The 15,260-nt window shown below is 31.3% G+C and overlaps 1 protein-coding gene across 35 annotated transcripts in view; it reads left to right on the top strand.

Moving 5' to 3' along the window:
* RIMS1 (regulating synaptic membrane exocytosis 1) overlaps positions 1 to 15,260 on the top strand; it is a 577,010-nt gene that overhangs the window by 424,048 nt on the left and 137,702 nt on the right. For 30 of the 35 annotated variants that reach the window (XM_049776777.1, XM_049776781.1, XM_049776775.1 and 27 more), the window contains one exon: positions 6,957 to 7,069. In XM_049776777.1, coding sequence (XP_049632734.1) covers positions 6,957 to 7,069 — 113 coding nt within the window. Of the gene's footprint in view, positions 1 to 4,978; positions 5,163 to 6,956; positions 7,070 to 15,260 lie in introns of all 35 variants that reach the window. The other 5 variants (XM_049776802.1, XM_049776807.1, XM_049776804.1 and 2 more) reach the window with 2 other exon arrangements.

The following is a 15,260-nucleotide window of genomic DNA, read 5'->3' as shown; positions in this document are numbered from 1 at the left end:
TGGTGGTCAGGGGTTTCTTCGGACTCTGCACTCGGGTCACTCCTAGCAGTGCTCGGGAGACCATATGGAATGTTGGGGATCAAATACAGGTCAGCCACATGCAAGGCAAAGTCCTTACCCATTGTGGTGTATTGCTCTGGCACCAGAATTATCCTAACTTTTTGATGTTCTTCTCTGAAAATAGATGATCTCAGATTATACTTGTATATTAAAACAAAATTTGTCTAATTGGACATATGGAATTTTCAAAGTTTTGTATTTTTATGTATTGACATGTTTTAAGTAATAGGTAATACATACTTATCTAACACATAAAATGACATACATACATCAATAAGTGTGTTCCATGGTAATTGCTGTTCTGAAGCTGTGCACAAGGTATAACTTGGAGGAAATAGAGTGTACAGATAATTTTAGAAAATCTCAAAAACAGCTGCCTTTTGTGCTACAAAATATATAAAGTAAAGTAAATATATAAAGTAAAATATATAATATGTAACATATATAGTGCATATAATATAAAAATATATAAAGTAAATATATTCCACGAGAATGGAATACTTGGAGAAAAACTGTGACTTGAAATATACCACTAAATTTCATAAAAATATTATACCCATTTTGGAGAGAAATAGAGGTTTCATAATTAGGATAGAGAAAACTGAAATGTATAACTGGAGAAATTCTTGGAGGTTATATTAAAATAACTTTGGGAACCATGCTATAAAACTCTGCTTTCTGATTTATTTTTCTATGTAATTTTGATGGACTTTAAATATTGGGGATAGATGATTAACTTTGTGTTTCAAAATTAATACTAGTTTTTATCATATCTTGGAAAGAGGTTTGAAAGTTCCAACAAATGCAAGATGCCTATTAGGTTATCACAATGGGTATGGTCAATATAGACATATCTGCATGGTTCTGTGATTTATTTTATTAACCAATAATTGTCAATATGTATGCTAGATTCAAAAATAAGATAAGAATCCAAAAAATGAAATTACCAAGAATTTTGCCTCTGAACTGAGGTCAGTAGATTTACTCTGTAATATTCTTCATGTGTACAAAAGAAAGATGAAATTTATTTGATGCTATTATCTGTAGAAGTATTATTTAGAAAATAATTTACAATGGAAAAGGATTTTGGAAATTAAAATATGTTGAAAAATAAAGTTTTATAAAGAAATTGATTTTGTAGAAGAAACTGAATTTAAGTAATTTAAGTAGATGACATAGTTTGTAGTGAAGCATTATTATTTATATTTTCTCACCTTTCACTAGAACTCAGCTAGCTGGAATAACTGAAGCATTCAAAATATCTTAATTTTATTACACAATTTTTTTAATCTTTGGACATTTGTACCTCATACATGTTGTCTTATTATTGATATTTTGGAGTTTTGTAATTAGGATATATCAATGAACATATTCTTTAAAATAAGATACTATTTCACAAATTGCTGAATGATTCTATCAAAAGTACTTAATTACAAATGAATGATAGTTAGGTATCTCCCTTGCAACACTGAAAATATCTGTTTATAAATACAAATTATTCCTCAAACAAGAATATGATGAATTTTATTGACAGCTCATCTGAAATTTTTCTACATAAGGATCACATTTGTTATTGTTACTTTTACTTAAGTTACCTTAGATTTTAATATAAAAAAAACTTTTGTTAATGTGGATTTTTTTCATTATAAAATTTTGGTCAATTTTATTAACATGCAAATAGCATGCATCGTGTTATTTGAAATAAAGAATTATTAACCTGGATTTTCTAGGCTTTTATTAGCTCTTATTTTTTTAGAAGTTACCAGAGGTTGACTTCTAATTACAGGTTGAAGAATAACCTTATATGAAAATATACTGAAATCTATGGTGATCAGTTGAAGAAAGAAGGCAGATTTTGAACTTTTATGCCTAGTCATTTATAGTGAGCTAGCTGCAGATAAAAAGTCTAACTTCTAACTCTGTTGTTAATCCTAATGTGTATACCATTTCTATTTGCGGTAATAGAAATGTCTAAGGTTTGGTAAGATATTTTTACTTAATTCAAATTATACATTAGTGTGAAGGAAAGAGAGTATAATATGCATGGAGTTGTCACTGGTAAATATGTACATTTAGTGAAAAATTCTTTCAAACTTATGTTGGAATTAGAGTTTTGCTCTGGAAAAATTACTGTTGTGTGTCTAATATTTTTGAATATTAGATAGCTATAATTTATTAAATGTCACTTAAATATTTTGTTCCTGCAAAAGCTTAGCATACAATTCTATTGTAATCTTACCAGAAAAATTTATATTAAATATGAATTTATATTTTTATTGTCAATAATACACAAAGGTTATAACTATATTAGTTTTTATTGTATGTATAGAAATATTCTACTACAATTGGTAGAAAAAGTGTTGTGTTGAAGCTTTACACACCTAAACCTGTGTGAATCACTCTTGATTATGTTTAACACTCTTTTTGCAGGATACTCTAATACTGTTAATACATTTATAAATTAGGAAGAAAGAGTACTAAAGCAAAAATACAAATTCTATACAAAAAGCAAACACATATATTCGTATATGCACACACTTCACACTTGAAATGCTTGGTATGTAAATACACCAGACAGAATAACTGGTAATTCCTGTTTTAGTTCTTCCTCATTTACTCTCTGATCATCCTTTAATTTTGTAATTTTTCATTATTTCATCATTCTTAAAACCCTTAATTCTTAGCTCTTGCATCCCATTTCAATGGAAAGATCAAGGCTCAACAGCCTGAATTTTTTTTTCAAATTTTCATGTCTCTATCTTAGATCAATTTTACTCTCCTCTTTTCTGAAACAAACTGCATTTGGCTCCTTTACCTCTCATCTCTAGAACTTTGCTCATCTCTCTTCAAGTCTGTATTTCACTGCTCAGTCCCACCTCTTCTGAATCATCCTTGTTGCCACATTCTTCTCTTATTGAAGGCAAAGTCATTTTCTATGGCTCTGCTTTTGTCTGTGCTTTCATACTTTTTCAAGTTTGGCTGTGATGAGAACAGTTTTGTAGTTGAAGACATTTAGTTTATGCCAAAATAAAAATAGATCTTATGTTCAATGGTTAACATCAAACAAACTAAACTATTTTCACACACAGCAAGCTAGCAGCTTGAGAAATGGAAATTCTAAGCCAAATATTTTTCATCTCTGTTCACAGAGGAAGCCATTTATTTGTCTGTAAGATGGTTTCTATATTATTCCCATTTAGTTTAGTGATACGAATCCATTCAGATTATTCATATTTCAAGTTACACTTAAGCTATATTTTTGCTGCTTACAAACTACATTGAGGAAAAGCAATATAAAGGGAATTGCAAGGCTCTTGAAATTTCTTAGTTTCAGGGTAAAAACTTTCAGTTTTCAAAACTTTAGGAAGTGTATTTTGAACAAGAAGTCTTTGAAATACTAAAGTTAATTCAAAGCGATTGGACCCTTATAATATGAGGAGTACATTGGGGTTAAGTTTTAATTTGTGTAAATTTTAGTGGTAAGACTAAGTTATGGGATGGTCCAATGGCAGTGATATATCAGAACTTATTAACGTTAGTATCACAAAAGTTGGTATAAACCCCCCCCCACTGCTCAATTTGACTGGTTTAGGAAATAAAAAGACTAAGTTATGGTATCTACTTTGGGGTTTGTTAAAACATTGTTTTAGATCAAGATGATAAAATGCACATTTGTCTCAAAATGAATTCTGTCCTTTATCTATGGAACATATTCTCCATTTTATTATTCTGAAATAGAGATTCCGTAAATCAAATTAAGAGCAGATAACATTTAATTTTCCTAAAAAATATTTAAGAATTGAAATACGGGGGCCGGGTGGTGGCGCTAGAGGTAAGGTGCCTGCCTTACCTGTGCTAGCCTTGGACGGACCACGGTTCGATCCCCTGGCATCCCATATGGTCCCCCAAGCCAGGAGCGACTTCTGAGCACATAGCCAGGAGTAACCCCTGAGCATCACCGGGTGTGGCCCAAAAACCAAAAAAAAAAAAAAAAAAAAAAAGAATTGAAATACATGTTGAGTTAAACCTTCAAGAATTACTTACAAGTCATCAGTATGATTTCTTTACTCTCATACACTTTAAACACCCCATTGTTTTTGTCAATGTGCAAACACAATTTGATATTTAGGTATTTTAAGTATGCATTTTGTTTCAGCTATATCCTGAGCTGATAAAAATGCAAAAGTATCTATTTTAAACAGGTGAATTTATAAAGTTCATTTTATTTATTATTTATAAATGATCTCAAACCTTGATGACTATTTTAAGATAAATGTTAAATAGATATTAGTTCAGATATTTTGCATTCACATAGTTAAGTGATTTTAATCAGCCATTCTCATTATTCAGATTGATAATAAAGCATTTTCATCTTTTTATAGCATTTGAATTTGTTGTTTTGTTTAAATTAACATAAGAAGACATGTTTATTTTGCAATTTATTTGAGGTAACTAACTTACTGAAAGTAAAAGTATAAATAGTTTAAAATTAACACAATTGTGTAAGCTATTATTTCTTTCTGAGGGCAAGGGTTTGAAGTGTCCTTGTATCATTTAATTGCATTTACTCCTTCAATTGTGCTGTCTTTATTGAGGTCTTGCTCTCTACAGCTGTCTTCTCAACACCAGAGATACAGCTCAGTAAAAACCAAGAGAATGAAATCTTTGCCCTTGAGAGAGGAGAAACTCAAGAGGTGTACAGCCTTGGAAGAATCTAGATTCGCCCTTAAAAATACCTGGAACACATCTTTACAGTAAAATTTGTCAGTTGATTGAATTCCATTTCAGTAAAGTGTGGCAATCTTTCTTCTGGTTATTAGTCTCTGTCTAGTTAGTCTAATCAGGCTTTCCTTGAACAAATGTGTTGATATTAACGTTAATGTGAACCTACTGACTGAAGATCTTTTTTGACCCTAATGGGTATACTCACCATGTCTTTCTAGAAGGGGATACACAGTCCCAAGAGCGACTGATCAGCCAGTCCTTTGGGGAAAACATCCTGCTCGCTCAAGATCAAGTGAGCACTCTAGTATCAGAACACTGTGTTCTATCCAGCACCTAGCCCCAGGAGGGTCGGCGCCACCTTCTCAGCTTCTAACAAGGTCGCTATTCAGTGTCCAACCAGCATTTATGTTCTGCCTCTTCTAGGTGTTGGTGTAGTGTTGTAACTTCTAAAGCACTCAGCTTTTTTCACTCATTACAACATCATGATTCTTTTTTTTTTATTATCTTTATTTAAACACCATGATTACAAATATAAATGTAGTTGTATGATTACAGTCATGTAAAGAACTCCCCCTTCACCAGTGCAGGATTTCCACCACCAATTTCCCAGATCTACCTACTCCTCACCCCACCCACACCTATACTCGAGACAGGATTTCTTTTTCCCTCATTCATTCACATTGTTACGATAGTTTTCAGTGTAATTATTTCTCTAACCGCAATTATCACTCTATGTGGTGAGCTTCATGTCATGAGCTGCACCTACTGAGAAGATAGGTGGAAATAAGGGTTGGGACTGAGGCAGTAAAATATTAAAAATGAGCTTTGTAGGGTAGTATCAAGGTCATGATACAAGATGGATGTTATGGATATATAGAATATATGCATACAATACTATCAATATGAAAACAAGGAGAAAAAATTTCCACTGACTGTCTCAACATAAACCAGTGCTAGAATGGCCCACCCTCCTCCCAGAGTGCATTCCCATTAGTGTAGGGAGAGATAGGGAGAAAGCCTGTTGACCTCTATAGAATCCACCTAGACCGGCGCCCAGGGAAGGACTGAAGTCCAGGGGAGACAAACCCTATACCTGGCAAGAGCTGGTCTCCAGAATCAAAGAGGAAACCGGAAGCCAGATGTCTGCCCGCAATCCTCCCCATGCACCTCCCCCCCTGGAGTACGGAGGGAGGGGGGAAGCCTGAGGACCACTAAGAGTCCATCTGAACCCACTTCTGGCCATCTGAGCACCCAGGGAAGGCCTGGAGTCAGGGGAAAAAGACAAGGATGGCTGGGGGCCTGCCAAGCCTCCCAGCACTCCCCAAGCTAGGGAGTAAAGCTCTGGTATGGGGACTCCTCAAACCCTATACATGGCAAGAGCTGGTCTCCAGAATCAGAACATCATGATTCTTGCTGTTTTGTGACACTTTAAACCTCTCCCACATCTCCTATTACTTACATCTCTCTTCACCATGGTATTCAGTAATTCCTGCCAATTAGCTATCATTGAAAACTGAATTTGGCTGTGTTATGTCCTTCCATCTGTTTGTGACATATTCATAGACAATTTTTAATTATGGAAATTCTTCATAAGAAATAAACTGAAGTTAAATGTATATAATCAAAGGTTATGAGATGAATTATAGTAGAATATGTGAATTCAGTAAAAGAATGCTTTAAAAAATTTTGTTTAAAATATTTGACTATCAGCAGAAGGAAGCAAGTATAATAATGGTAATTATAAAATGAATAGCTGAAGATCTTATATAAATATAATGTAAATATTTATTTCACTATAGCAGTTTTAATAACATCCTTTCTTATTTTGTTTATGTTGTTAGACTCAAAGGCTATAATTAAATATTTGGTTCAGTACTATCTAAAACAGAATTTAATGGAAAACTACAACTTTAATTACAAAGTTAATTTTAAGAAATACAAATTGGATCCTTCTCAGTTTAGGAATTTATTATGCAAAATTTCATGGCATACACTTCCCACCCCTTTCCTAATATTCTCTACATGTATATATAAGAAAAGTTTTGAATTTTGCTTCCAATGGCCCAATTCAATAATTGTGTCTAGTAATAGGAAGAAAGAAAAGATATTTGTTGACCATATGAAATTTTATCATTCCATATTTTCCCTCTCTTTTTTTTATTTATCCACAGGATGCACCGTCAAGGAAGTCCAACTCAATCTCCTCCCACAGACACATCTTTCAGCAGTCGAAGGGGAAGACAGCTACCACAAGTGCCAGTGAGAAGCGGAAGTATAGAACAAGGTAGCCATCTGATAGAGAAATTTTGTCCCCAAACTTACGTTTGAGATGTACCTTTTTTAATTCCTTTTTATTAAATTTAAGTGGTTTTTGATTCATAGTAATTATCTTTGAATTTCAGTTTCACCACCTAATTATAATGGTGATAGCAGATCCACAGTTTCTAACAAGTGAATGAAATTTGGGTGATTAGTAGAAAAGAATGTAATTAGCCCTTAGAAACATCTGTTTTAAAAGATATGCAAGAAGAAATCTTTCTTTCAATTTCAGCAAAATATAGTTTTGTTTTAATTCTTACTTAACCTTGTTTTAAAATTATTTTAGGTTAAATTATTGGCCATATTGAAGATCTTACTTGTACTTTTATTTAAACTTGCTTGTAATATACTATGTTTTAATATTTGATTACAAAAATGACTTAAAGCAACATTTTAGAGTCTTTTTTAGCCATTCAAATTACTTAAAGATTCTCATATTTCAAACATACATACATAGTGTTTTTTTTGTGTATATGATGTGTATGTGTGAGAGGAAGAAGGGAGAGAAGAAGAATGGAATTGATTTAACAGTAAGAATTACATTCACGAAACTATCTGGTTTAAATCAAATACTAGGAAAAAATGTAGCTGTTTTTGTACTGTTAACCAAGTAGCTAGTTATTTTCTCAGTAGGTGAAAGGATATATAATTAGTATATTTATTACATAAGCTTCAATTCAATGAAATGATTTTAATTGGAAGTTGTAGTTTAAGTTCAATGAGCTTATATTTAAAACCTTTTGAAAACTTCATTATTATGAAGTAATTGAAAACTTAGTATTTTGAGAATTTTTCCAACAGTGCTGATAGTTGCTGATGAAAAACTTGTATTTAATGCTATACTGAGTATTCCAGGTCTCATTTTCTCACTAAATATAAGTACTGTAATGAATGTGTGTCATACTAACATTAAAAATAATAGAAGATAATTTGTTCAAGAGATGTCTATATCAGAATTTATGAGCATAGTGCTTGATAATGGAAAACTATCTTTGATTTTTGATGTTTTAATATAAAAATGCTGGGATGGTAAACTGGATTGTTATTATTTTTAAATTATATGTCCTGATGGTATATCGGTATCATGTTCAGGGTTGTTTAGTGTATTTATTTGGTTAATCAGAAAATTATGCTATAAAAACTCTGACTTTCTTTTCTATAATATCAATGTTATATGTAATTTATGTATTGAACAAAAATTTTCTGGGAATGTTTTGAGATGAAAGTTTATAATTAGTTATTAATATTCTAGCAATAACCTTGATAAAATTGTTTTAAAATTTGTGATTATTAAATTATCTATTGAATAATTCCTGTTGCACAACTAATCTAAAAATTTTGTTTATCTACTAATCCATTATTACAGGCCATATTTTACTAAAGACTGAAGTCTTAAAAGTTGTCTTTTTCTAAAAATTCTTTGCATTTCCTCTGGTTGCTAAAACATTCATTAGGTTCAAATTATATGATGGTGTGCATGTTTTTTCACCTAGGGATATTATAGTTCTTTTGTTTCTTTTGGAGAGTTTCTTCTACAAAGTCAGATTGTTTGGCTGTTTGGTTTTAATAAGGCTCTTTTAATAATACAAATTGCAAGCATTTCTGTTTATGATGTTTATATTTACAGTTGTCTTTCAGAAAAGTCATATGATTAAATTGAGGAAGAAATGACTGACTGACGATGGACTTGATGGATATTTTGATATTTAATATTATATATGCTAATATAATAAAATTATAATATTACAGATCTACTAATGGATGCCTCTTTTAATTTCAGTTTCTGAAATTTATTGAGTTTTATAGAGAAAGCTTTTTTAATATATGGAAAAATATTAGCTAAAAATATATGTAAATGTTTTCATGCCGTTTTAGATTAAAGCATTTCAGTTTATGATGCTAATATATGCTTTGGAACTTTAGTAAACTTATGATACTGAGCACCACCATCTTATTATGGAACTATTTCAAAATGAACAGACATATATATTTGTGTCTGGAAATGTGTTTAAACTAAGCTTCTCATTTGTTTCATGAACTAGAAGTGATTTATTGTGTTAAATTAAGGTAGTTTTATAGTTTGTAGGGTGATATATTTTTTCTTGATATTATTTGTTAAACCTCAGTTCTGTCTTTTGAGAAGATGAATGCTCACTGATATTTATTTGCAATGGTAAACCTCTAGTAGATATGTCTTCCTTCTTTTAATTTTTAGCAAAGTGTAGTTGTTTTCTAAAAGAAAACACTGCTTTGATTTATGAGAACACATTTTATACATGATTTATATTTTAGATAGGTGTAGAGCTTGGTGTACATATTAAGTAATGTTAATGTTATCTATATACATTTTAGATATAGTTTATCAGTATTATTATTTTATAAAAGTAGACATTTAACAAGATTATCTGAATTTATTTACTTCTCTAATTTTCCTATAATTTATTTTTATAACTTAGTTCTTTTGGTGGCATAAAATCAATGTGTCCTTTAAAATCTAACATCACTTGAAAAGACACTTTAATTTTAAAAATGTTTGCTTTTAATTTTTGAAGAAGTATTTTAAAGTATATTTTAATGTTCAGAAATGTTGGGCTATTTGCTACATGAGATCTGATTATATTGAGAGAAAGGTGATTAATACAGATTTTGAAATAAATTAACTGAAAGATCAGCTTTAAATTTTGAGTAATTTTAAAGGTAGGGGACTATTGAGAGAAACATATTCTAAGAAAATTTTCTGGAATAGGGCCAGAGAGATAGCATGCAGGTAAGGCATTTGCTTTTCATGCAGAAGATCATTGGTTCAAATCCCGGTATCCCATGTGGTCCCCCGATCTTGCCAGGAGCAATTTCTGAGCATAGAGCCAGGAGAAACCCCTGAGCACTGCAGGGTGTGACCCCAAAACCAGAAAAGTTTCTGGAATTTAGTTATCATAGTGTATCCTTAAATAAATAACTTGATTGATAGTATAAAAATGTGTGTATATTTTGGGTCTAGAGACATAATAAAGCTGTTTGAGCATTTACATGTAGCCAGCCCAAGACCAACCCACAGAACCACATAAGGTTCCTCTGGCAAATCAAGCTAACATGGCTGCCTGAACACAGAGTCAGGAGTAAAACAAAATAAAATAAATGTATATTTTTCTAAAAAAGAAATCTAGTTGATGCGTGTGTAGGGATTTTTATGAGATTTTTTTTTTTTTCGCTTTTGGGCCACACCAATAGTGCTCAGGGCTTGCTCCTAGCTCTAATGTTCAGGAATTACTGCTGGTAATGTTTAGTGGACCTTTTATGATGCTCTTGATCAAACCCAGATAAGTCATGTGCAGTTCAAACACCCTGCCACTGTCTATCACTTATGGCTTCGTGAAAGCTTTTAAAGAATAAATATTTAACTATCATTCTTAATCTAATTCTGTTATGTTTTATGTTTACTACTATTATTTCTGAAACCCAAAACTCTGATAGTTCCCTTCAATAGCCCAGATTGGTTATTATTTCGTAGAAAAGTGCACACACAGAGAGAACAATAAAAATTATTTATAAAATGTCTAAGAAGAATAGTCTCCAAAATTTTTTTGAGATTTGAGGACAAAACGGTTCTGTAAATCAGTTGATATTTAAGTAAAAAAATGTTACAGAATAGCTCCTGTAACATCTCTGTAAAAAACATTTCTGTGAAAAGATCCATTACATACTAATAAGTGGAATATTTTTATAAATTATATGAAATGTAAACTTTTAAATAGTATGAAACAAATGATATAACTTTTAGTTTGGAATGTTAAATCAACTTTTAAGTATACTTTTTTGTTAAAAGTAGCAGTGGACTAAAACTAAAATTTTAGTAATTGTTACTGAAATACACAGTTCTTAATAGGGAAAGAAAAATACCAAAAAATAGTTTTAGATGCCTGTGAATACTAGTTTTATAGTTTTCCTTTTCATTTGAATTTGATATTCTTGAGATCATTCTATCTTTGGTTAGTTTGTATTTGAGATTTTCTCATGGTTTGTCATTGCAGTTTATCATTTCACATTATTTGTTACACATTTTATTATTCATGCCATTGTGTCGATCACATTTCCATGTCTAACTATAAATTTGCTGATTTCTTTCTTTTGTTTCCATCATTATGTGCATTTAATTCATTGAAGAACAAGAAAAATTTAACTCTTCCAAAAAAGGTAAATATTAATGTAACTTTTAACCACTATATATTCATTTTCTTTCATAATATGGGCTATTTAAATGTTTTTACTGAAATAGTCACCAACATCTTTAACAAATGGAATTTTCCCTGTTAAATACTATTTTAGAGCAGTTTAAGGCTTTTTTTTTCCTAGCATAAGCAACTCAAATAAAATAGAAAGGGTAGCTTTAAAATTAAGAGTATCTTGCTTCATAGTATATCCATACTGACAGCAAGATTCAGTTCTTCTTGGAAAATAAATTGCTCTATATAGCCCCTCCTTTAATATATAAGGGATAGGGGCCGGGAAGGTGGCGCTAGAGGTAAGGTGTCTGCCTTGCAAGCGCTAGCATAGGATGGACAGCGGTTCAATTCCCCTGTGTCCCAAGCCAGGGGCGATTTCTGAGCACATAGCCAGGAGTAACCCCTGAGCGTCAAATGGGTGTGGCCCAAAAAAATATATATATGGGGTATACATCTTACTTATTGTTTATGGTAATATTTCCTACAAAGGAAAAGAATACCTGGGTTCTTCTTTTAGAAAATCAATAATCATATAGCATATTTGGCCCCATTGTAATAATGTATCTTGCAATAGGTGGGTAAATGTTATTTCTTCTGGTCTCAATATTGTAATAGCATCCATTAAGTTTGTCTTCCTGAGGGACATAAATGAAAAAATTGTTAGCCTGCCATGTTGACACATTTTTAACTTTCAGCCTCATTAGCTTTGGAATCACAGTTGATATATGTTCTTCATCTGTGAGGTTTTAGGACATGCAAAGCTCTTCCAACTCTCACATACTCTCTATACCATATCATTGTATTCAGTGTTATTATTGGCCTGATACCTGAATATTTGAACATGAGTTCTCCTAATGAAATAATTTTGTTCATAATTATTTTAAGATTTTATAATACTCTTCAGTCTAATAAAAATACATTTACTCTGTATTCAAACATGGGTTAGTGATTGAGTTAAATTAATGTCTTTTGTAAAAATAAAAGCTATTTATTCCTGACAGTAGCACAGATTTTTAATTTAACACTTAATTGAGAGTAATCATGAAATTTGTCCATTTACACTGCTACTGAGCAATACTCTTGCTTCTGTTCTCCTTTCATTACACTTTAGTATGTCTTAATCTAATTGGCACAAATATTAAATACTGTTTTTGTGAGGTATATTCTATGTACCTCAGATTTCAAGCTGAATATTAGAGATGATATTAAATAACTTATTTTACATTTAACTTATAAAATATTTTATTCTGTTGCATAATACATATTTATGACACATAATATCTGGTATTATAAACATTAAATATATTAATAAAAATTTTAGTGAGATCAAGATGTTTTCATCCTTAGAGTTTGCATATATTTTGACCATTCTGAATTTTTAATTTCATTATCATAAATTCATCTTTAAGTTCACAAATATAAGAATGGTCAATATACGGGACAGAGTGATAGTACAGCAAGTAAGTCACATGCCTTGCATACAGCTAACATTAGTTAGACCCCTGGCAGCCCATATGTTTTCCCAAGTTCTGCCAAGAGTGATGACTAATTGTGAATCCAGGCATAACCCCTGAGTACTGCTAGGTTTAGTCCAAAACCAAGAAGTATTAACATTCTGACAGTTTTCATTGGCTACAGAAATTAAATACGCTTCACAGAATGAACCATATGGCTGAAACAGTCAGAGGCCCAAATGTATCTGTGAGAACTCTACCTCTCCTCTGGAAGTTAAGGTAGCACATCTTAACTATGCAAAGTTTGAAAATCCCAGAAAAGGGTAGAAGAAAATTCAAGAAAATGATTTAAATAAATATTTAGACACATATTATTCCATATAGAAAAAACAAAAGTTTCACATAAAATTCCTATTGGAGGCCAGAGAGATAGTTAACTACTGAAGCTCATGCTCTGCATGCAGACCTGAGCTTGATCCCTGCCATCACATAGTCCTCAGAAAACTGGAAAGGAAATAAAAAAGCACCAAGCCAAAAATAGTCATTGAAGACTAGTGTGTGTTAAAAACAAATGAATAAACCAATAATCCTAACATCTGTGAAGAATATTTTTTGAGAAGGCGAATGTTGATCATATTGGATAATTAAGTTATTTCTAGATAGATAAGAACCATGTTGTTCCATACCTACCAAGGTATTCAGTAAGTTCATTTATAATTAATTGTTGAACTTAAAGACAGCCATTGATCCCTATTTTCCAGGGATCAAAAATTTTCCCATGATGCAAGATTTACAGGACAATGGAACACAAGTTATATTACAAGTTTCTCAACAACTCTAAAACTAAAACCATTTATTAAGTGATTGTTGTCTTAGCAGTAGATTTGTAATTCTGTTAGAACATCTGCACAACTGCAAGGAATATATTATATTTGATAAGAAGAAAGTCAAATAATTATGAAATTCTAAGGCAGGTTCATAAAAAACATCAAAGATGAAAACTTGTTGTGAGACAAAACCAGATTGTGTCTCTATAATTCTTGTATTTTCAGCTGCCCTATGTTATTGGGGTCCCAGCCAATCTGGTCCAGATGACCTGATTTATGACACTGAACAAAAAATATTGTAATTGTTGGCTTTTCCTTAAAATTACTGTGCAGCTTGATAAAAGAAAGCAAGTCTATTTGATGAGGTAAAATATCCAAATTGAAGGTTAACTGAGAAGTCATATATATTAGTCCTACATCATCAACCTTTTACAGTTATTTTTTATGTTGAAAGCTGATAGATCATATTATTGTAGGCTTCAAACTGCTTTATAGGCATAATTTCAAATAGTCATTCTCAAAGTAAGACTTCTCCCTCTCTGCTACATTTCTTGGACAGTTTTAAAGAGCCCATGAATGTAGTTTGGGGGCATCAAAATAATGATATAAGAAGATCAATAAAGAACCAGAAATTAAATGACTTCAAGGTGAGAATAATTATTATCATTATAGTAAATTTCAAATTTGTATGCCTATAGATAATTTTTATAATTGTATTAACTGTGGGGGCTTAAGAAGTAGTTTTGAATCATTCCAAAACATGTCATACAACTTTTTACAAATATAAATTTATTTTATAATAAAACGTGAAATTTAAACATATAGAGAATGAAAGGCAATCATTTTAAATGATTAAATGATTTGACTCACAGCAAGGAGTAAATAGCAGTTGATTTGGTTTTCCTGTTTCAGTAATATACTAGATCAGAGAAGCTCTTGACAATCTCTGCTTAAATATGTTTTAAACTCCAAATTACTTATTTATAATTTTCTCTTATAAAACGGTGGCAAATTGTTTGAATGTTAAATCATGTAAAATATGCTAGAGAACTATGTAGGCATTGATATTAAGTATATTTCATATAAATCTAATGTAACAGTAAATTATTGCATTTTAATTAGTCTTAAATAGCTGCTACCTGTACACATTTTATAGTGTTTCTGGTTAGCAAATATTATAGGAGCAAATTATGTAATGACCACTAAAATTAGTTAACTATATACTTTCAGTGATCATTAACTTGTCATTACATTTTAGTTTTATTCACACATTATTATTATTTAGTAAATGTATATTATAGCAGGCAAATTATTTCCTTTCATTGAGTCTTTGATTCTTAAGAGTTGGAAATTTAGGGGCTTGTGACAATACTTTACTTGTAGAAGGCCAGCTCAAGTTTGATTCTTGACACCACATATGGTTCCCCAAGCCTTCCAGGACTGATCCAAAAGTGCTGATATAGGAGTCAAATCTGAGCACTGCTGGGTGTGGTCCAAACATCCTCAAAGAAATGTTTGGAAAGTTCAAATGTATTAATCTTCCAGAAATTTGCTTGTGAGTAATTGATCTGAATACTTATTAATGCTTATTTATAACCACTTAACCTCCATTACTCCATTAGTAAAAGCAAGTTTTTTTTATATTTTTAAATAAA

The sequence above is a fragment of the Suncus etruscus genome, chromosome 7 (genome assembly GCF_024139225.1).
Source record: "Suncus etruscus isolate mSunEtr1 chromosome 7, mSunEtr1.pri.cur, whole genome shotgun sequence".
NCBI lineage: Eukaryota > Metazoa > Chordata > Mammalia > Eulipotyphla > Soricidae > Suncus > Suncus etruscus.
Note: the sequence above shows the minus strand (reverse complement) of the source record. Positions and strands in the feature narration are given on the sequence as shown.